General features: G+C 37.4%; 1 protein-coding gene across 2 annotated transcripts in view; it reads right to left on the bottom strand.

Annotated features, from left to right (window-relative positions):
- Positions 1 to 25,203, bottom strand: part of LUZP2 (leucine zipper protein 2) — a 777,794-nt gene that overhangs the window by 395,295 nt on the left and 357,296 nt on the right. For both annotated transcript variants that reach the window (XM_088470457.1, XM_088470458.1), the window contains exons 2-5: positions 20,575 to 20,692; positions 18,592 to 18,662; positions 9,347 to 9,428; positions 8,260 to 8,322 (exon numbers count right to left, since the gene is read on the bottom strand). In XM_088470457.1, coding sequence (XP_088326583.1) covers positions 8,260 to 8,322; positions 9,347 to 9,428; positions 18,592 to 18,662; positions 20,575 to 20,692 — 334 coding nt within the window. The remainder of the gene's footprint in view (positions 1 to 8,259; positions 8,323 to 9,346; positions 9,429 to 18,591; positions 18,663 to 20,574; positions 20,693 to 25,203) is intronic.

The following is a 25,203-nucleotide window of genomic DNA, read 5'->3' as shown; positions in this document are numbered from 1 at the left end:
AAAAATGTAAATCATGACAAAATATGCCTCTTCAATATTAAAGTCATGACTCTGAGATTATATTAGATTTAAATGACCTCAATGTCATTGAGCCCAGTCGTGAACTTGATGAATTCATGTTCCTTAAAACAGATGCCTTAATGAACATTTCAGTATGTAGAATTAGAAAAGTTATGAAGAGAGATTCATGAAAGTACAGAGAATGGCTTAGACCTGCTTGAGAGGGAGATAGATATTGCATGTGAATGTTTCTGCTTCACTAAAACTTAGGTTCTCCTGCACATTCATTGAACGTTAACAGTCACAAAAATAAAATGATTATAAAGATACAGGGATATATTTACAAAGAGGCGTGCTTGGCTTTTCACCATTTTTGTGACCCGCTGAAGGTCACAATAATGACCCTGAGAAGCCAGAATTTAAAATACAATAGAACATCGGTTCACCATCTGTGTTTTTAACATCACAATTATATAGAAAAAAAAAAAAGATTTATTAAGTGGCGGTGTTTGATACATAATTAACTTAGAAAAATAGGGAATATTGATGAAGGAGAAAGAATAAAATTTGTACTAACATTAGATAGATACGGTAGATACGGTAGATAGATAGATAGATATCATTATATTCATCATATAATGCCTATATCTATCAGTTTGGGAGGAAATATTTACAGTAAAGTGCTGCAAAGGTTAAGATACATCAATGCTTTATACAGTATATAGTACATAAGCTTCTAAAAAAGAAATATTCTGTAAATACAGTAGACAATGTGAATCTCAATTCTCCCACTATTCAGTTATTTTCCATACATGCAGTGGGACTTAGTTTAAATCCCAGTGATCGGGGTGCCAAAGCTCAGAATACCGGTGCTGGAATCACAACACCAGTCAGAGGACCTCATTCAGAGCCGGTCGAACAGAGCGTGCGGTCGGTCTGAATGAGGGGAGGACATCTTGAATTTTCAAGACGTCCTCCTTTGCGGTGGTAAGACTGTGGGTTAACACCCACAGCCTTACGATCGCCTAAGGTGATGGTCGCGATGGTCAAGACCATCGCGACCATCGGGGCTTATGACGAGACCCTAGGGTAGGGTCTCCCTTGTCGTAAGCCCCGGAGAGTTTTCGGCTCTGTCTGAGCCGGAAGCTCTCCACTGACATCCTAGTGATGTCAGTGGGGCCGCCCCCAAATGGTAGGCGTTCCCATGGGAACGCCCCCGTTTGGGCTGCCACCCCCCGGCCCGCCTTCCAAACGGGGCGAGCTGTCAATCAACATCGACAGCTCACCCCCTTTGGATCGAGACCCGCTATGACCGGTGCTGTCAGTCGTAGCGGGTCTCACGCATTCGCACGACGGCGCCGTCGCCGTCGTGCGCATGCTCTGTGGGCGGCCATTGACCCGGTCCGAGCGCATCGGCGCTAATGACTGGGTCTGAATGACCCCCAGAATCCCAGTGCTGGCATACCGATGATAAGTAGTAAGGTTAAGCGGAGTGTTAGAGTTATGGTAAGGGGTTCAGGTTAGGCACTAGGGGGAGGGTTTTGATTAGGCACTAGGGGGGAGAGTTAGGGTTAGACACTGGGGGGTGGTTTGGTTTAGGCACATGGGGCAGTTGCTAAGTTTAGGGTGCAGGGGTTAGTATACTTAGAATAATTAAGTCTAGGGGTTGGGTTAGGATACTCACCAACAGGTGTCAGCATCCAAACCATGTCGGGATGCCAGCGTCAAGATTCTGACCGCTGGGATCCCGAGCGCTGGCATCCCGAACCAAACCCTATGCAATGAGGGAGCAACATATATCCAATTTCTGTTCAAGTCTTCAATTAAGCTCCTTGCTATAATGTTTTTAATTTCAGCCATCTACTTATTCATTTATATTCACTTTGGGGCATATGTATTTATCACACAATAATTGTTGGAGATCACTCAAAAATACACCAGATGTTGGAGATATGTGCTCTGTTACCCATTTTTGATCAGACAAGCAGTCCTCGTAGGTTTCTAAAGGGCTGATAAAATGCCAAATTCATTAATTATTCAAAAGTTTGGTCTTGATAGCTTATGTCCTCTTCAATTTTGCTAGCCATTGTAGCGTTAGAGCTACATTACACAAAATTTACTGAGAGAGTGATCTGTAGGTTCCCTCCCTAGCAATGGCTGAACACAGTAGCGGTTCTAGGCCCGGGCAAGCCGGGCCGTCGCCCGGACTGCCATGGTGTCCGGCGGGCGCTGGAAACGCCCACCCTCCCTCCTGGCGCTAAAGTGTTTATGAAGCTTCAGGGGGAGGGAGCGGAGGAGCGAAGGGCCGGCCACACAGGACGGCGCTGGGCGCAGCAAAGCCTAGCGCCGGCCCTGGCTGCACATACATATGCAGTCAACAGACAGCGCACGCATAGTAGCACGCCCAGGTCTTGAACCCAGAAGTAAACTGATCACATTAGAGATTATTTTACTTCTTACACATCGCAGGGACCGTGTTTTGGTTTTGATTTTGGATCCAGATTCATCTTCGTTTCTTTGGCTTTGGTTTTAGTTTAGCAAAACCACCCTCACATGTTTTGGTTTTGGATCTTTTTTTTTTCTAAAAAAGCTAAAATTATATCATTTTGATCTGTTTACATGCAATCCAAAACCTGAGTTTGGTTTTTAAATCCGAGTTCCAAACCACAGAAAGATCCGACTTGGTTGTTGTTGGTTCTCTGGGAATCAAACCTGCACATCTCTAATCAGAACCCCTGTCCCTGCATGGGTTTTTTCCATATATTCCAGTGATATTTAATTTTTATTGTCACGATAAGCAGTAATAATTAATTAGAATTATCCGGACCAAGTCTCAAATATTAATATATATGCCCCTTTGTCTCCCTATGTTTCAGGTGCCAAAATCAGATCTTAAACTGATCTGGGCAGAACAGCTATGTTTAAAAATAGATAGTTAATAATACTTTGAGAAAAATAATTGTAAGTGAAATTGAAAGGTGCATTGATATGCATTGTGTGCATGTGTGTGCATTGATATGCATTGTGTGCATGTATTAACTCTTAGACTGTAAGATCTAACTACTCACTTTTACTAGAATTACGCCATTCCAGCTATGTTTTACAAAATATGAGTCACCAGACATTATAATTTCCTGTAAAGTAAATTCAGCCCATCAATAAGTATGCATTATTCTCTAGTATTTTTTTTTATTATTATTATTAAGCTTATGTTCCCTAAACTGTACTCGTTTGTTACCGCAATATGTTTTTTTTAATTATGTAAAAACTTTTAAAAATACAAAAACTGGTTTTGTTCATCCGTTGTGTCTCTTTGGCTCACATTAGCCAGTCAAGTTATTTCACTGAGTTAGAAAGTGGAAAGCAGTGCAATAATCAGGAAGAATTCTTCACGACAGCAAACAAGAAGAATGTGCCAAGTATTACAGGGTCAATAGTTATAAAGAGCATTTAATAGCATTTAATAGGATTTCTATACCTTGCTAGCAGCTTCTAGTATTGATTTATGTAGAGACAAAATGCTAGGGCTTTGGAAAGTTTGGTTATGTAAAACAAATCAAGAGCAGGACTTTGCCGATTTCAGTGCCAGTGGTCAGAATCATTTTGTCCTATTTTGTTATTTGATGCTGCACTTTCAGCAGAAGAAGTGCAGAGTATGATACCTGTCACCTGTGCTGCTTCCTGCAATACTGTCTTCCAATAATAGTGGCTGCCAGTATAAGCGGAGTGTAGGCAGGAAGAGGGAAGGAAGTTGCCTTTTTTTACAGTTATAGCTAGAGATGTGCGATTCAGTTCTCCAGAATTCCAAATCCACCCGAATTTCGTGAATCCGGGTAAATCCGAGTCACGATTCTAATCTCCTAAGGAGATCCGGGTAAATCCGGGTAAATCCAGGTTACGGTTCTGATCTTTTTGCGGTTCGGAATTCGGATTTTAAATCCGAATTTTCGGGTTTTAGATTGCATAAATTACATGATTTTAGCTGTTTTTGAAATTTTTATCTATTTTTTATTTAAAAAGTCCAGATCCAAAGCCAAAACACTTGAGGGTGGTTTGCAAATCTAGATCCAAAACCAAAACACGGGGGTTGGCACACATCCCTAGTTATAACACAACTTCCAGTAAATGACAGGTCACTCACTCCAGTAATAGCAGGACAAAGGAAGGATGAATGTCATTTGCACTTATATTTGCACAAATACTCTCATTCTTATGTAAGAGAATATATATGACCAAGAAGGCAACATTTGCATAGATGTAAAATTTTACATCTCCTAATGGAGCCCGACATGCTGACATGTTAATATTGTAATTATCTCTTGTGCACCACATGTTGTGCAGAAATTGCAGTACCATGGGACCAGTCTTTCAGAATTGACTGAAAGAACTGACATTAAGGGGTAGATTTACTAAAGTGCTGGGTTTTTAGGAGTGAAGATGCTGCCCATAGCTTCCAATCAGATTCTACTTTACATTTATGTAGCACCTTCTAGAAGATAATACAGTAGCTAGAATCTGATTGGTTGATATGGGAAACACCCCCACTTAAAAAAAAACGCACTTTAGTAAATACAGCCCTAATTTTTTCTGGAAGTGACGGCTCCTCCAGTGATGTTGCTTATAGGGTAATTACTAATCCTTTTCAATAATTTTTTTTTGTATTAATACAATCTTAAAAAGTATTCTAGTTATATTTAAGAGTCATACATATGCATTCCATGCCGCTAGAGCCTATAACATATACTGTACATAAGAGAGCCCAACCCAGTACGTAAGTCTTCATCAATGTTGCCAGTACCAGTGGCAAATGCAGGATTTCTAGAGAGGGGTTTCCAAATGCTCGATTTTAGAGTGAGTGTGGCCAGTCCATGAAGAGGGCATAATTAGCAGTTAACCAGCTTTAATATGCATCATACAAAGTGTATTGTGTGTCATAATTCCAGCAGTTACAGGACCAGCGATTACAGTAAGCCATTAGCTGCAGCACTAGGTCCATCCTGCCTGAGCTGAATGTTTTTATTTTAGATGTGGGCACCATTCCTAGAACATGCAGCACTAGTAAAACTCTATTATATTACTATTTCTATTGTGGTAATGGTGTGGGCTGGGGAGTGGGGTTTCCAGGCAGACGGAAACCCCCCTTGCATTTGCCTATGAGTACACAGAGTTTACTGTGATGATATAACTGTTTTGTACAGAACTTTTTGTATGAAAATGTGTTATAAACTTTTCTTTGACTTTCTTATTATTCCTCAAGGTTGAAGCATGTTATTCGTTAGCAACAGTATGAGCCGTTTTACAGATTACAATATGACATGAAGTGAATGCTATCATCACAGAGAGTCACTCACTTACTTTACCTAAGTAAAAAGCTTCTACCCTTATCCAGGTCAAAACTAAAATGCCATAATAAGGATCTATAATAGCCTTATATTACCTTGAAAAATGCCAGACGTATCTGTTTTGGTAATTATTTGACCTTAAGTATGTTGAGAAGGTATTCCTAGTACAAGGTATTTCAAAAGTAATTTAAGAGATCTGTTTACTGGAAGCAGAGAAGGTATAATAATGCTTAGGTCCCTAATATCTTTACAATGTATTATCCTTGAGAGTAACTTCATGTATTCAAGACATAAATATTAACGTAAAAAGAATGTGTTGCAATAGCATGTGTTCCCAAGACCCCCCCCATATCCAGTGATATCATCTTAAACCAAAGGGACAGTGGTCTGCAAGTTCCAGTCTAATTATAATTATTTTTTATTATTTTTTGTATTTATCAATATGTGAAACTTATTGATATTATAGCGTTATTTTTTGTAAGATACTGCTGATGTTCTTTATGTTTTATATGCCATTTTTTGATTTATTGTCAATTCCATTTTAAGTGTTCAACCTTCAATAAAGAAAAATTTGTTTAGAAAAAATGTGTTGCAATACTTTGTACTGTACATATGATTTCTAAGCTTTTATGGCACAGTCACATTCATTGTTAATAAATGCACTGAAGTGTGCTAGTTTTAACGATATCTATTAAACAATCTTAAGCACCAATAAAAAATAATAACTATATTTATATACATGTAAAATATATATTTTGTTAACTGTGTCCTACAGTCACATTCTGTCAAAGGGGAAAAACATACTTCTGCCACTTCTTGCAATATTAATAAAATGTTAGAGGAACATCATGCATAAAGAGGCCTGAAATGCTAAAGCCATTATCGTCTGATTTTAAGAAAAGTCAGGCCAATTGTAGGTGGAAATCATTCTGATAAAATTAAATAAAGTTATATTTGCCTCTGGCACAGTATTATGTCGATCTAATCCAAAAGGTCCAGCGCTGCGCTCTGAAAAATCCAACACTGAAGTACGTAGGAAAAATGTCCTGAAGTGTAAATATGCAATCACCAAATGCAGGCCCCCCCATAATTAGTACACTCACCTTACAAAGCGTAGGGTAGCACTTACAGCATAGAAGAACCACCCACAGGCACAAATGGACAGGTGGATCTACTTTTCAGAAGTCTAGTGCTGATTTCACACAGTCAAAGATATTCCTGGAGATCATCAAATTGATGTTCATATGCAGTATTTTTAATTTTGCAACAGGTCATACAGGTTGAGTCTCACATATCCAAAATGCTTGGGACCAGGGGTATTTTGGATATCGGAATATTCTGTATTTTGGAATATTTGCATAAAATAATGAAATATCTTGGGAATGGGCTCCAAATCTAATCACAGGATGCATTTATGTTTTATATACACCTTCTACACACAGCCTGCAGGTCATTTTATACAATATTTTCAATAATTTTGTGGCTCAAACAAAATGTGTACATACATGAAATTCATTAATGTTTCATAGACACCTTATACACAGCCTGAAGGTAATTTTATACAATATTTTTAACAGTGTTGTGCTTTAAACAAAGTTTGTGCACATTGAACCATCAAAAAACAAAGTTCTTAATATTTCAGTCATTCTCAAAAAATTCTGTATTTCGGAATATCCCGTATTTTGGAATATTTGGATATTGGAGACTCAACCTGTATCACAAATAGGACCTGATTTAGTAACGAGTGATATGCACTAAACTTAAGGGGAGGTTTAGCAAAGCTTGGAGAGAGTTAAAGGAGCAACCAATCAACTCATGTCATTTTTCAAACAGCCTGCAAAATGACAGTTAGACGCTGATTGGTTGGTACGTTATCTCTCTTAACTTTATCTCACTCCAAGCTGCGATAAATCTGAGCCATAATATAGCAACTACACACTGCAATGATATAGTCTCTGAAGATGGATCTCAGGGTCAATCTGTGGTCATGAATAATCTGGTACTTGTCCTTCAGAACCCCAGTTAGTGACTAACGCTTTACACACTACCGTCTTCTTCAATAAGATGAGCGTATTTAGGACAGGGGCTACAACTGGTGACTGCATATTAACACTTCAGCACACATTCCAGGGATGGAGTTTTCTGCTTTATACAGTATATGACACTGTTTCATATTAAACACATTAATATTTTATGTCTATTGTTTTCATGATATTTGTTCAAATATATAGTTATATCACATGCTGTTTGATAGACACACACACACACACATATATATATATATATTATATAGTATATATATTTTCCTTTTTTACATATATAAGAGAGTCGCTAGTCACATCACCTCTGTTTTGTCATTTTTATCGGATATCACTGCCCTTTCTCTGTGAAATTCCCATGAGCATTGTCTGAACCAGAAACACAGCAGTTGGAGAGCAAAGAGCAGTACCTTTGGAGTTTTTGTGGTACCTTACAGATCACGTTAACAGTATGAAAAATTAGTATAGCATTTTATCTTTTCATCATTTATTAAACTACACTCATAATTATATTTTCCAATTTGGGCAGGACTCTTCTTATTTATATTTGAGACTTTCCCAGATATTGAAATGTGTTTGACGGAATGTGATAGACAGATTGATAGAACGACCTTCATGATCTCTGCAAACAAAATTCCTTTAACGTTTTCAGGCCCCACATATTTTTTCAGATTGGTCCCTAAAATACTAAAATACAGTCTAAATATTTCAAGTTGAATGATAAATTTCTGTTACATTTCTCCTAGAATTGTGCTAAATTCCAGAAGGTGATTAAAAGAACTTATAATAAGAATTACAGAAAGAAATCTCCAATAGTTATTAATACTATATATGGAATAAAGATATATGTTTACCGCAGAATGCTTCACTTACAGTACCTCATTCTGTAGATCCCTTATCATTTTACTTTTACGCTCCATTTCAGTTTTTAGAAAGTTAATCTAGAGAAAAACAAATATAAGACACATGTTGGTAATTACAAAACACAATGCAGCATACAGATACTGTACCTATATATATACACCTATCATCTACTCACAGTGCAGGCAGTAATTTTTTGGTCTGAATCAGTGGCATCACTGATGCTGTTCATTCATGGGTGTAGTTAGATCTGTGGGGACCCCATAACAACATTTCTATGAGGCCCCCATACATCTAGCTATTCCCACACCCCACTATGTCTCTCCTCGCTGATGCTGGGAGGAGAGGTGGCTGTGGTCCGGGATGTCCTAACAGGCTCATCACAGCCATGCCCTCTCCCAGCAACAGTGTAGAGAATTGTATTAGTGAAGGGACGGGGTAGTTGCTACTGGTAAGTCTGATAGGAGTCCCACAGCCCTGATGATCCCTACAGCAAACTGCTTCCTTGTCACAGGCTGAAGTGTTCTTGTGACTAGAAGCAGTTTCCAGGAGGGGTGAGCGGCTACTTCTCTCACTGCATAATGCTGCTGAGGTGAGCTGTGTGCAACGAGAGGTGGACCCCTTAGGCGCTGTAGGTCTCATAGCAACCAGACCCTCTGCACCTATGGTAGAATCAATGATAGGCTGCTTTTTCATGAATATGTCCACATTATTCATATAAAAAATTTATTTATGTTTTTTCCCAATAATAAGGTAACAGAATAATATGGGCCAAAATGATAGCTTCTCAAAGTGATAAATGTATTTTTTTTAAAACATGTTGTAATGACAACAGGAGGTTTCAACATCCCCCTCCCCAACCAAACAAAAAGCTAAAAAGCTCTTTCCTATAAATGTTAAATACCTTATTACCCTGTAGCCTTCGGCTGTTGCACACAAAGCCAGACCATTATCAAAAAGTAAGCTTTTATGTAACTTCAAAACCCTTCTACTTCACTTTAACATCCAACAAAAGCACAGCGACTGAACAGACAGATCACAAACAGGAAAAATAAAAATGGAAGGAAAGAAGTAATTGGAGGGTCACACGATACAAACACTTACAGTAGCCTGCTGCTTCTCAGCCTTTTCTGTTGCCTCATTAAGTTGCTTTGTGAATGCTTCCTGCAGGGATTTCATCTCTTCCCTAAAAAAAAAGTGCGTGATACATTTAGAAAATATATATTTTTTTTCATATTACATTTTTTACAAATTTCTTTAAAACTTCAAATTCACCATTTTTACACAAAAAATAATAAAAAAAAACATAAACATATATTCCTGCAAGCTTTCAACCATACAGTAGTTTAGAAAGTGTGATTTATACAAAAATACAGTACTGTTTTAATCGGAAAATTATTTTAACCTTTCCGTAGGTATACCAAATGTTTTTGTAAAAAAGTCAAAGAAACAGGAGATGAATAAAAATATTATATTACATATCTTAAAATCATATTTTGTTTTGCTGCGTACATACTTAACAGACGATTTGGTAAACAATACCCACTTACCAATCTGCAACTCGATATGTCTGGCCAGACATCGCAACTGAGCTGGCATTTAAATTTGCCTGTCTAGTTGTGATGTCAGTGTTGATGGTCCATAAAACAAGTGTATGGGCGGTCGGCATTTCACCTGTACACACAGCCAAAAGTAATGATATATCTGCAAGATATATCCGACCTGATATGTTTGTGAACGTCGTAATTCACAGACATATCGAATGAACACAGCTAACAATGCAATACCGATATATTGTTCGTTGTTCAAGCTAATTATATATTTGCAAGTGTTGACCCAGCTTAAGATATAGTAATACAAATATGCATCTTGTTTGATGCTATGGACGGTGTGACCCACATTTGTATAATGTTTAAAGGATGAATGTTAAAAAATTGCACTAATAAATAACTCAACTATAAATTTTGAAGTTCCCTTTTACTGATAGAATTTAGATGTTTGATCAATACTGTATTTTCATGACTTGCTAAGTAGAAGCTCTGTTTCTCTGTTAACAGCAATAAAAAAAGAATTAGAATTGGAACTAGAATTAGCTCTGGTAATCTTTAATGGGTTTACTGACAGGAAGTCTGCTATTTGTAGGAAAATAACTTCCTTACAATAATCTTATCCTAAATTTCTTCAGTCCTGATACATTCCTGAAACTTTTATGTATGTGTGTATATTTTTCTATCTATATTATATACACACACTTTTTTTTTATTCAATGTTCATTTAATATGCTTAGATAATAAATTTTTACTTTGTCTGGAAATGTTCTATCTTTTTGTCTAAGAGTTTTCATGCAGAAGAAAAAATTGATTTATGAAATCGTCAATATTCACTGCTCAAGTAGAAAATAGATTAATTTCAAATTCTGAAAAAGATGAGTTTACAGTGCTCTATATTTCAGTAAAGTCAGACCACAGAAGAAATAAGCTCATGGAAATGACAAAGAATTACAATGGAATGATATACACTTCTCCAGTGTTTTGAAACAAATGCTTTATGATGTTGACATTTTGTCTTACTGGGATGTACTTTAAAATCTTTGATGCTTTTTATTACAATAGAACACAGTAAGGATCAAATTGACTTTCCAGACCTGAAGGAGAGATTGTATCAACATAAGGTGTATTTAAAATGTTACATACCTAGTTTTTTTCTTTTTATTCAGTATGATGAAGTTATAGCTTCATAACCAATTGTCATGTATGTTTTAATCCTTAGAATAATTGTACTTTAATTTCCCTTGTTTTCTAGATGAGTAAAGTCTATTTACCGCTGTGTGTCTCTACACAAGGCTTTCAGTGGCATTATGGATAGCAAGACTAATAATAATAATCACATATAGTTATATATATTATATAATTTGGTAAGTATATATTATAACTTTGTAAGTAAAGAATTTGATTACACTTATTGTAATATATATTATATAACTGTGTAAGTATATATTATAACTTTGTAAGTAAATAATCTGATTATACTATTTTGTAATATATTTTAGATAATTTGGTAAGTATATATTATAACTTTGTAAGTAGAGAATCTGATTACACTATATTGTAATCTATATTATATAACTTTGTAAGTAAATTTTATAACTTAGTAAAGAATATTATTACACTGTATTTTAATATACATTATATACCTTTGTAAGTATATATTATAACTGTAAGTAAATAATCTGATTACACTATATTGTAATGTATATTATATAACTTTGTAAATTATGTTTTTTGTTTGGTAAAAATGTAATTGTATCTAGACTATATGGTCTGCTACAGTAAAAAAAAGTAATTAGAAGTATGAAAACAAAATAATATGTAAAATCGGTTGTTTACAACAATTATCTGTTGACGCTAAACAATTATCACATTAGATGGATTAATAATATAACTCGGGAATCCCGTCGGTTACCGCCTTATTTATTTATTATTTACCAAGGATATTATGGAGACAATGAGTCTGTAATTTGAGGGTATTTGTCATAAAGAGTTCTACTAAATATGGTGGAACAACCACATTGGGCAACAAAACCTTTCCATTGTGACACCAGTCTGAAAAATGGCTATTAATCTCCTCTACCAAGAAGTGAAGGGCACCACAGTTCACACATTGCACATCCATAGAGTAGTATTGTGGCGAATATGTCATGTTCAATCAGGCAACCTGTAAGTGTCCCAACATGTCAACGTCCTAGAGGCTAGGCATGTTCGGTGTAAAGAATGTGAGGTGAAGTGAATTATGAAATAACATAGCAGTCGGTGATTAAGGTCCCAACAAGACGTGCTGATACTGTGGGTGCAAATAACTTTCACAGTATTCAGACTACCCAGCAGGCCATGTTTTCCAGGTCACCCAGCAGGTGAACAGGGAGAGTTCACCAACTGTCACATTTTCCAGAGCACAATGGTGATGCATTGTAAATGGCGGGCAGACATTTTGACACATAACTCCGAAGTGAAGCAACCAATTAAAACGCCAAATCTACAGGCCAAGACCTTTAATTTGGTATATGATGTGCCCTTCTCAGATGAAGGCATCATAGAAATATGTCACTCATAAAAGTCATCGTTCTGCTATTAATATATAGATGGTAGGCCTAAATCCTTTTTTTACAAACAAGAACAATTAATGACCAAAATATTTCTGGAAAGACCATAACCTAGATAGCATGCATACCATTTAAACACACATAGTTTATATTTTCTTTCCAATTACAACAGTTTCCTCAAAATGATTGAAAACATCCTGGTAAAACAATGGTATATCCTATGTAAAGATTACATTTAAGGCAACATAATGCTACAAAAACAAAAAGAAAAACATCTGATTTGTGCAGATGACAACTCCAATTAATTAAATGTGCTTTAAGAAGTGTAAATATTTTCCCCACTCTAAAAATTGCTAAGACAGTAGGAATAGCATTAATCAAGGTATAACGTCTAAACCAGAATTTACATTAAAAGTCACCATATGGGCTGAATCAGAATGTGTAATTTGCTTTTTGAAATGTGCTTGCAGTCTGTAGTATGCAGGCTTTACAAACCACAATATGTAGATTAGAACTGCAGAACATATTTGCAATGAAAAGAAGGGAATAAACACCCACTACTTTTATATATTTGGGATTCACCATGACAAAGACCTCTCCAATTAACCTTTACCAGTATATCCTTAGTAAAAGGAAGCTGGAGAGGTGGTATTAAATTTTCACTTAAGCTATTGAGAAGATTAAGGGGCCTATGTATCAAGCTTTTTTTTCCATTAAAGTATGTAGAAACCACAGTTTCTGCATAATTGTAAGAATTGTTGCTTTGTACTAATAGCACAAAGCAGATTTGACAGAAATCCCTGGCAGAGTGTTAATTAGCACTGCAGATCACAGTCCCCATTAATATCAATGGAGACTATGATCAGGCCCCTATGTATGAAACTCTGAAAAGTGAAACTTATTGGAGTTTGGCCCCGGTAGCTTACACCATCTTCAGATGGTGTAAACCTCTTTAAGTCTATGGAGGTGTACAAGCAAGAGAGAAATTTTCTGACCTCTCTCACTCATCCACCAGCCGGTGGAGGAAACTGACATTGAAGCGTCAGCTTCCCCCAGAGAAGTCTTTCACATACGTGAATGAGTTCAACTAAATGCCGGGATATAACTCGCAGTGTCAGTGGTTACTGCAACCACAGTCCCTGAAAATTCCCCTTTGTACATTAAAAATGAAAATATCCGCCGTGAAATGGACCTTTAATCATAGCAGCAGTTCTGCGTTTATTAATACATAGGCCCCTAACTGGTGTAATTTATTGTGTATCTTTAGACCTCTAGGTTTAAATATAGACCTATAACTGGTCTATTTTCTAAATATATAATTTAACTAATTTCTACATATTAATTCAATACATTTTTATATATTGTTTAATATGCTGGTGTTATTCTATAACATTTTATACTGTATACATAGAATAAATATCTACATAACTTGTGCACAACTGTCTTCCTCACTGAGAATGACCATTTTATAACTGATCCAAAGATTTAAAACTTCTTTTTTTTTATTAATATTAATGACATTATCTATATTGTTTGGAAAATTATTTTGAAATACAATTTATTATTTTATTTATTTATTACCAGTTATTTAAATAGCATATTCTGCAGCACTTTACAGAGAATATTTGGCCATTCATCAGTCCCTGCCCCAGTGGAGATTACATTCTATGAGCCTGATTCACTACAGATTGCTATTGCTCTTTGCCAATGTCTGCAATTGCAAAGCCAGCATCGAGAAGCCCACTATCGGTTTCTCACATCCGTAATACCTTGCAATGTTACTTGATAGGGAGTATGAAGTAACATCAGCCCCTCACGCACAATTACAACAGGTCTGACCTAACTTTGTTGCACACAGTGAGTACCCAAGCTGCGTATGCTGTCACAGTGGCTAATTTATGCACGCCCATGTAACGGCATTCAAATGGACAGCCATGCCTGCGTTTCTCCTACCAATCACCCGTCACCACCCCCAAACGCTGACGTCCTGTCCCTTTATCTGTGATAGCTTTTTATCTGCATAGGTGTTCACAGTGCAGTCGCAATGCCAACTCACGCACACACACTGCGGTGCACACATATACGCAGTATGCACCATCTCCCGATTTGCGCTCGCTTTTGCTGCTGCGATCCATGATGAATCAGGCCCTGTATTCCCTACCACATGCTCACACGCATGTACACTAGGGTTCATTTTTGTCAGGAGCCGATTAACCTATCAGTATATATTTGGAGTGAGGGAGGAAACCCACACAAGCACAGGGAGAATATACAAACTCCACACATTTCGGCCATAGTGGGAATGAAAACCCACAACCTCAGTGCTGTGAGGCAGTAATGCTAACCATTACACCATCTGTGCTACAAATCTAATAGTGCATAATATGCCAAAGTATCTAAAGAATTACTTAAATCTTTGCCTAATTCCTTACAGAATGGAGGACTTGTGGGTGAATAAATTATCTCTGAAGAAACCTCACAGACAAAATAAATCAAACACTTTAAGCAAATTTTATCTATGAATAAGAACTTATAGAAATGTTTTTAAATGGCATGCCTTTTTGTATATGGCTTCCATATGGGAAAGATATTCTGCTGCTTAAGTACTGTAGGTAATTACTGTTTCGGGACACTCTGTTGTGTCCTATGAATATGATGATTTAAAAATGCAAAAGGCTTTCCCAGTGTGTTTTTTTAGAATATATAACTTTATATGTTGTACATGATAACAATTGTAATTATTGGTGATTTAGTTATGACTGCATTTCATATTTTTCAATCATAGGCATTTATACATGTATTTTATTTTATTTACTACAACACAATCAATTCATCATTTTTATTTTATTTACACTAACAGAATATGTTATCAAATTCAATACAATATATAGTGTTTTTAAAAAATGCATTTATATTTGAGATGAGCGGTTTGTTTTTACTAGATACAGTATGTTCTGATCTCAAAATGGCATCTTATTGGCTATTGGCTCTCACATATTTCGGATAGCCAATAAGATAAATCCGAACCTGCACTTATTTGGTGAAAAGAACAGTCAAAAGCCAACCATTCATCTCTAATTTATACCATTACAAGTTTTAATTGATTATCTCATATATGGTATAGATATACTCCTACAGTGAATTTGAACTATCTTCTGTCTTAACAGCTGAAATTACTTATTCTGTAAACCTACTTACTTATTACTAGCTGAAGTACCTTGTTTTGCCTGAGTTTGAATCTTCAAATTATTACCTTTTATTATTTGATGTAATCCAAATACATCCAGTGGAAGGCCCAGAACAGGCTCCCTGGGTCAAAGTTCTGCCCAAGGCACTCTGCTGTTAGGTCCGACCAGGACTCCAACAACCCTATTACTTATCCAAGACCAATTGCCACACCTATGTAAAGTTTTCATCCAAATCCATCCAGTGGAATGTGCAGAACAGGTTCCCCAGGTCAAAGTTCCGCCCAGCGTAAACCAAAGGAAGGTCCAACCGGGACCTCAAATCCCAAATATGTTTTCTGGGATCCAATGTTACTACTCTGTGAAGATTTTGTCCAATTTATGTGATGTCTTTCAAATCCATCCTGTGGTAGGTCCAGAACAGGCATCCTGGGTCAAAGTTCAGCCAGGCACACTACGCTGTGATGTCCGACCAGGACCCTAATCACTCCATTAGACATCACAGGTCAATTGCCACCCCTCTGTGAAGTTTTTGGCCAAATCCATCTAGTGGAAGGCACAGAACAGGCTCCCCAGGTCAAAGGTCAGCCCAGCATCCCTGATTCAAATTTCTGCCCAGAGTACGCCAACAGGAGGTCCCACCTGGACCTTAACCCCCTAGTATGTCTTCTGGGATCCAATGTTACCTCTCTGTGAAGTTTTTCATCCAAACCCACCCAGTGGAAGGCTCAGAACAGGTTCCCCGGGTCAAAGTTGTGTTAAGCCTACACCAATGGAAGGTCCGACCAGTACCCTAAGCCTCCTAAAATTTGGCCAGGATCCGATTTGTCCACCTTGCATTGGTTTCATCCCATTGTAGCAGAAGTATCCGAATGCATAACCGGACAATCAAACGAAAAAACAAGCAGACCAATTAATTTTATATGTAAGATTTGCTAAACTATCACTGTTAATTTACTTGGGTTGCATGGACTCCCAGAACCTGATAACCCAATTCACTGTGAGACCACCCTCTCAAGTTTGGAAGACTAGGATAACACAAAGAACTTCATAAATACATCAGAAAAACTAGATGTAACAGGACAGAACACAAAGAAAAGTAGCAACCTGCAGGAGTCACAGTGTGCCTTTCATTATGTTGTAAAGGCATAAATGTATGTGACTAGTATTGCAGGGCAAAGTTTTTTAACCTTAAGACGTAGTTCCTAAGCTCACTACATTTTAGAAATTGGTGCTCATCTGTCCACATTCCAAATTGAAATGGACAGTCCAAGAAAGTTTTGGTTCCAGTATAGAAGCTGTTATGCCACAGAATACAGCATTCTGTTAGAGAGTGCTACTGTATGTTCAAAATGGAAAATGGACTTCTGCATACTATGCATGAGATTTCCTAGTGACATGACTGGATGTTTTCCTGATGAAGGTGGAGGTCTTAAAGTGAATGCTGAAATGTACAGTAGCAGCTGACTTAACAGACAGTAGCATGAGGTTTTGATACTCAGATTATGTTTCTGCATGTTAACACACATGCTCTTAAAACAATAAATGTATAATAAAAATGTCATGCCTGCTGAGGTCAAAGAAATGAAACCATATTTTAAAAAAGCAAAAAAACAAAATGTTATATCGTTAAACATAATATCAACACTAAAATAGAATTAATATACTGGTGCTTGATAAATAGAGTGTGATGAAGATCTAGTCACATGCATCATCCTTTTGTTTTACAATTTAATCTATTCATGAGAATCATGTACAATATTAAAGTAGAAATCACATGAATGTAAGAAATGAACAGAAATCAATGTATTCAGTTAACTGAAGTGCATGATAAAATCTTATTTCTACATATAATACATTTACAGAAACAGAATATCCTGCATATATTTTTACTTCTATAAGCAAAGTCCTTGGAGACCCTCCACCCACACAAACACGTGCACATGCACACACACCTGTACAATATACCTATAGACTTTATTATGACAATGTCAAGCTACATAAATTCTTAGTAAGGTAACGTGGTCGTGCAGTGGATCATATTGCTGACTCAAATCCTTTGGGTTCTATTCCAACGAGTTTGTGTGTATGTGTGTGGTATATACTGTAATTTGTGCTGTAAATGTACCATTCATTGTATAGGGGAGATAGTCAAATCATTAACCTGCAGAATATAGACATAGACTCTGGGCACACTCTAGTGCCCAGAGTCTACTGCACATGCGCAGAACACCGGAAAATGGCCGCGGCGGCCATTTTAACGGTGTTATGAGCAGCAGTGACACCCGACGCGGGACCTCGGACAGGTAAGTTTAAGAAAAAATATGGGTGCAGTGTGTGCGGTGCGGGGCCCCCCTGGACCCGGGGGCCCGTGTGCCTCGCACACACTGCACCCAGTATAGATATGCCACTGAGCAGGCTGGTATTCCAGCACAGGACAGGGGTTTCTAGGCACCCAGAACTCCTCCTAAGTGTGCCACTGGCCATTAGACCATAGGGGTCCAGATACTAAGCAGGTGGAGCATGACCAGGTGTGGGAGTGTGTCCTTACCTCATGGTGTATCATTAAACCTCATTACTGAAGACCTATATACATGCATGATAGCATGGTCATGCTATCTTTGGAGTCTGCCTGCACTTCCCTGGCAACTTTGCAACTTCACATCTTAGCACCTCTGACAAAATCTGCAGAAGCATAATTTAATTCAGCAACCTTTTTTTTCTAACAAACTTGTTCAGTCTTATAGGATTGTTTGCTTCAATTTACTACTAAATTGGAAGTTAAATACCTTTGCAGAAGACAATTATGCATATTTTATTGCTATATTGCACTGGTTCTCAAACTCGGTCCTCAGGACCCCACACAGTTCACTTTTTGCAGGTCACCCAGCAGGTGCACAGGTGTAGTCATTACTCACTGACACATTTCAAAAGATCTACAGGTGCAGCTAACTATTTCACTAGTAATTATGTGAGGAGACCTGCAAAACATGCACTGTTTGGGGTACTTAGGACCGAGTTTGAGAACCTGTGCTATATTGGTATAACATTACTTTTTACTTTACCTTTGCTTTTCTTCTAATGCCAAAAGTTTTTGCACATCATCCTTAGAACTTGCTTCATTGCTTTTAAAAGTCTAGAAAATAAAATATTATAATTTATAAATTTTGTACTTAGCTTATTTTTGCACAGAAAAGCTGATATTTGTAAAGAATAAATACAAAAAAACAGCTAAACATAAAAAAAACATAAAACACCAAATTCTGTTAGCTGTAAGTAATTAAGAAGTTTAAAGAATATAACTGGAAAAAAACACTGGCTTTTCCTAAAAATTTATTTAAGTGTCAAGATTACTGTTAATTAACAACTCAATATCCCAGAATATTGTTAGTGTTTTTGTTTATTTTTGTTATTAATCAATTTTACTGCCTCAGCTATAGGTTACAGAATTGAATACATATGGCTTTGTAACTGAGGTATAACTATAAGTCTAAGGATTTCATGCAAATAAAATTAAAATAACTGATGAAGACTTATAAAATGATAAATAACTGAGCAAACCATCCTTTTAATGGTCATTGTTCTGTGGAGAGGAAGTGTACAGCAGACTAACAAACTGATACCTCTTAGAACTATTTACCATAAGTACTATATAAAAATAATAAATCAAATGAAGTAAAGATGGAACAGTTTTTGCTAATACACTTACTCAATGCAACTCTTGCCTCAAGACATATCACAGGCCATACAGTTCTGCCTCGCTCTTATCAACAATGCAGGATATTTATTTAAATTGTTGAAAATTACAAATTTGGTATAGCACATATTAATTGAAAAGTGTAGGGTTTTATAATAAATATAAAACTATGGAGCACTATTATGGATGTTTCTACCAAGGCAGATATATTACAGGAGAGAATTAGTCTCCACAAATAAGCAATATAGCAATGGTGAAACAGAGCCTGTGGCCTATTGAAATTAGTTATTCACGAAAAAAGGATAAAATGCATGAAAACATTTAAAAAAAAACAATAACAAGTAGTTTAAAATAGCTGATCTAAGCAATTAAAAAAACCATATAGGGCCTTTGAAAATAGATAAGCTGGCAGATATAGGAAATGTATATAAATGACAATTACTTGTCCTAAAAATATCCTGTTTAGTAGGGTAAAGTGTGAGCTTCAGATTTCAGTGTATGGCCCTTTAATTGAGCAATTGTCTAGCTTTTAAGATAGTAATGTTACCAGTTCCGTGCAGTAATTAAAGTGGTCCAATTATTAAAGAGATCCAAAGCACGACAGATGGTTCCCCTTTAAGCATGGTAGGTCCACTGGAAATTCCAGATATCTGTATAGATCCATTTGTAGGTATAATGGAGGTCTTTAGGATGGAGTCACTGATACCAAGGTAGGTCCTCAGATGCGTCTCACTGCATTGTCTGTAAGCTGTTTCAAAGGTATGTATACCTTTGTATAAGCTGTCAGCCAATGCAGTGAAATGCGGACTTGCTGTGCTTAAAGGGGAACCATCTATGCGTTGGATCTATTTGCTAATTAAGCCTAATTAATATCTCCATGGAACTGGTGACATTACTGTTTGGTGTAGAGAAAGTTGACCCAGGAGAGGCCATGATGTTCAGGATGTTGACAGCTAAACTTGGCTTTAACTTGAGTTATCATCTGAGTGCTGTACAGTACAGTATATTGTGCTGTCTCACAGGCAAATAGGACCACGGCAGATTCCATTATTTTGCATAATATATACTGCATAAGACACTATATAATTAGCACTCAAAAATGTAAAACATGGTCACAGGCTCTGAAAAATATTCCTTATTGAGGCCAATGGGACTGTGATCTCCGGTAGCCAAGTTCCTCTAATGATGTAGAACGTTCGTAAAAAACCTTTATTGTTTCTGCCAAGAAGAATGTTGCAATTTGTTTCTTAATATAAGGAATGTTCCATGAGAATGTTCCATTATTCTTTAATGTTTTTTTTTTACATCTGTTCTGTTAGCTGTGATTTATTTCAAAATAAAATGTTCTGACCTGGAGATTTCCTTTAATGCCATCCAGTTCCCGGGACTTTTTTGAAAGCTGCCGGAGGATACTGCTTCTCTCCATAAATACTTCTTTCAGTTGTTTTTCCAGGTCTTCGTAGCCCTGTCTAGCAAAGAAAAGACATGAGTCAGTTATGTATCCTTCATGGTGACTAATTCACCAATTATACAGTAAATAGAAACTGAAGTCTCCAAAAAACATGAAAAGGTTATGTTTGTTATGCTAACATCAATCTGTCATCCTGCTCACAGTACATATACATACTGGGAGAAGTACAAAGTTCAGCCACTGTCATAAATCACCCATTGTTTCTAATCAGTTTATCATTCTTTATGCACAGATTTCAAAGTTAACAAACCAGAAAACAAGCACAAATCACAACAATGTACAACAACCCATTAAGTCAAACCTTTGAACTCTATCCACTTGATCAAAACCAAAGTCAAAGTCTAATATATCTACACAGCCACATTCTGCAATAACATAGATTGATTATATTCTAATAATTCAAAAATAATGCCAGTGCTGCCAGTGATGTTACATGGTGCCTTGGTGATCAGAAATTGTCCTGTCCAGATACCTCATCATGCCTATTGGTGCACAAAAATGCCACCAGGGTGAGTTGGTATGCTGCCAATGGAGGGAGAAATCAATTTTCAATAGCTGTCTTTAGAACTTAAGTATTTAGCCTCCCCCAGCCACTTCCCTTCCCAGCCTCCCAGAGATTGTATTAAACAACTGCGAGTAAATTAGTTACAACGAATTATAAAGCAATTTAGAAAAATAAAAACATTAATTTTGTAACATAATTAAATAAATGTCATTTTGATAGGAACAATATATTTCTTTCTTTCTTCAGCTGTTTGGCTGGTTTAGTTACATAGGGGGTCTATTTACTAAGCAGTGTTAGGAAACAGAGTGAAAAGTGATAAGAAAGTGATAAGGTGCCAGCCAATCAGCTCCCAACTGTCATTTTTCAAACACAGCCTGTGAGATGACAGGAGCTGATTGGCTGGCACCTTATCACTTTTCATTTTGTCTCCTAACACTGCTTAGTAAATAGACCCCCAAGTACACTAACTCCTCACCTGACCCAACCCTGTGATTCTTTACCCCTCTTACTCGGTTATTCATCTCTTCCTTCATTGCCCCTGTACCTGTTATTCATCACCAAGTTTCATTATTTCTACTTACCACCCATTTCACTGTCCCCTTCCCCATTATATATAATTATCTTTTTGTCCACCAAGCCCCCATCATCCCTCTTCCTTCAGTACAATTTATTTAAGCTATGAAATTCCTAGTTATGGTAAGTGACTTTCTTATCATATACTAGACTACTTCTACTGCTCTCATGCCACGAACTGTCTCTCTTGCAGCTTCATATAAAACGTCTCATGTTACCAACCATGTTACCAGCTGTCTTCACATTTGAAGTGCACTCCGCCTCCAGTAGTACAATAGTATGCATGTCCAGCCGGAGCCAAAAAGTGCATAGAGTATTATCAATTTATTTTAAGTGCCAAATTGCTCTATGACATGACATTGGTTCTTAACCTCAAACCCTCAAGTTTTCCCAACAAGTCATGTTTTCAGGATTTCTGTCTGTGGAAGCAGGTGGAATAATTACTGAGCTTGCAAAATAGAGTTACTCATTTGTGCATGATTATAGATATCCTAAAAACATGACCTGTTGGTGGTACTTGATGACTGGAGTTGAGATCCCCTGATATATAGTATATAATAAAAAGAACTTTAGATCAAAAAAGCCAAAACCATGGGATTTCTGTATGAAGTCCTATTGAGGAAACGTGTACGGTGGTCTCCCACATGGTGTTGACAGTAAAGTTTGGATCTTTTGAAAAGCTTTTATATTGGTGGATGGTCAGATGGAAATTTTACTTAACACTTCATGCCTTGAAGACTTTGCTAAGATAAGCCTTCGTGTCATCTCTCTCTCTCTCTCTCTCTCTCTCTCTCTCTCTCATAATTCATTTATTGTAGAGATCCCTATCTGAACAGATATTGCTCAAAGCTTTATTACAAGAGCATTATTAAATGTGTTACTCACTTTGTGGACTCGTTGTAAAAGCTTTTTATTGTGGACAAAAGGCCATCATTTTAACACATTATGAAAAGTGGTGTTATCACACACAGGCAATGGTGTTTTGTTTGCTTAATGTACAGACATAAGATGCATCTAGCACACAGCAGGGAGCAACTATGCCAATATGCTGGAGATTGCAAGGTACATAATAATGACATTTGAAATAAAGTACGCTTACCATCACACATTATCGAACAGCTGAATAAGCTGAGAAAGCAGGTAAAGTTTAGTATAATAATAGCAAGATCTAAATATGTAGCTTACACTTTTCCAGTTTTGCAACTTCACACAAAGAAGAGTTGCAGGCTACAAGATACAGCGGTTACCCCAAAATGTCTCAGCAAATGGGTCAAATATATCGATCATTGAAAAATTACCAAATTGTTGCAATCACTAAAAGGTAGACAATGGAGCTATTTGACAGTTACTTATTTACACAATTCCATTTTATTCTTATAGCTAAGTGCCAGCATGACCATTGCATAGAAAACATTTTACATTTATGTCAACTGTCTGGATAAATACAAACAGCTGTAAAACTATTTTGAACTGTAGCAACATAGCAATATTTCTCTATTTAGTCTTTATCAGTATTCACATGTAACCCAGAACAATATTTAGCACATTCATGCAGATTTTGAAATAAAAAATATGTTGGAAACCCAGCTCATAGGACTGTGGGGACTGTGAGACCATGTAAACACTCAGAGAACAGTAAAGATTAATTTCAAATTCTACTTACGAGTATAATTTCTGAGTTCCAAAACGGATACTTTGCTAAGTGAAAGGGAAGACAACAAAGCCAAATTTAGGGAAGAGATTTTTCTGAATGATCTTAAATCAACTATTCTGGGACTAAAACAAGTAGAGGTGTAAAACCAGTAACCTGGACATGTAACTATTTTTGATTTGTATCAGTCCTTCCATCAAGTGGGAAATATTTTGAATTGTTGACTACATAGAAAAGACCAGACATTGTGGGGAAATTTACCTCCAAGGATGGAACTGAGGGTCTGATTCAGAGATGGACGCTCTGAAAGAGCGCTCGCTCTAACTCAGGGTGGTTTTTTTGTGTGTGCGGCCTCGTTGCCGCTCGCATAGCTGTGGGTGACCATCGCTGGTGATGTCAGTGGGACCACCCACAAATGGCAGGCATTCACATGGGAACGCCTCCGTTTGTGAATCCACCCCCCCACCACGCCTCCAAAAAGGTGTGAGCTGTCGATCAAAATCGACAGCCTTTTGGTGCGAGACCTGGAGCGACGGAGCGCCTGCTGCTAGCCGGGTCTCGTGCATGCGTATGTCGTAGCCGGCTTCGGCGTGCGCATGTGCAATGGCCAAACATCGACCCATTCACGAGCGCATAACGCTTGCCAGTGGGTCTGAATCAGGCCCTGAATCTAAATACAACATTTTCACTACTAAAAATCAACAAGCACTAGGGGATCATAGGGGTAAAGACCCAGAAATATCAAAATTATAAAATCATTCAAGCTGCTGTTAAACTAGAAGAATAGCAACCACTAAAGAACAAAAAAATGAGTAAACATAAACAATACAATAAAAGTAATTATATTAGAAAAATACTCCATCAGCTGAGTTGAAATGTGTCTAAGAGAACTGACAAACCACGATATATTATTTATTAAATGGCTGCAAAAAACATACAAATATGCATCATCTAACATGCACAGAAACTAGATGCTAAAAATGTGGAGGGATAAAGTACCAACCAATCAGCTCCTAACTGTCATTTTTCTAACAGAGCGAGATATGTATTATAGTAGCACGGATCGTGCTGCTATAAGACTTTCTGCTTTTCCTCTTTACCGAGGTGAATCAGGAAGCAATATCAACAAGATGTATGAACATCTTGTCTGCCGGAGTGGGGTAGTGAAAACTCCCCCCTCCAGCGATCCCTGATAGAGCCCACAGTGCACCAGCCTAGTGCTGATGCTCTGTATCTTGCCTCCCGGCCAACTCCACTGGGCATATGCGAGAACTCGCAAGCATCATAAGATCTCCCATGCACAATCTGGAGCACCGCAGCCACCGCAGCCAGGGACAGTGCTGTCCCTGCTGTGGTGTTAGGGCAATGACAGTCAAAATCTATAGCTGCAGCTGTCGGAATGGTCAGAGCCACTGACTGTTCATACACTGGGTGGCATATCAGGGCCCCTGTGTTTACCATGCAACCCTACATTAGTACAAGGGGGAGAAGCGGTATCAGTGCACATAACTTGCACTGATACCACTAAACCCCCATATTGCCCCTTCTTACATTTCCCCCACAGTTTGTAACATGGAAGTTAGAAGCTGTATTAGAAGTAGAGTTAGGGTTAGGTTTAGGGTTTGGCATTTGGTGGAGGGTTAGGCTGCGAAAAGAGACCATTAGGGTTAGACATTAGGGGGAGGGTTAGTGTTAGGATTAGGGTTAAAATGACAAAACACTTGTCGACCTTTAATGTGTCAACTATTTGCCTGTCGACCTTTTGAACATGTTGGCTTAG

Source organism: Taudactylus pleione, unplaced genomic scaffold (assembly GCF_031769625.1).
Source record: "Taudactylus pleione unplaced genomic scaffold, aTauple2 ptg000100l, whole genome shotgun sequence".
In the NCBI taxonomy this organism is placed as follows: Eukaryota; Metazoa; Chordata; class Amphibia; order Anura; family Myobatrachidae; genus Taudactylus; species Taudactylus pleione.
Note: the sequence above shows the minus strand (reverse complement) of the source record. Positions and strands in the feature narration are given on the sequence as shown.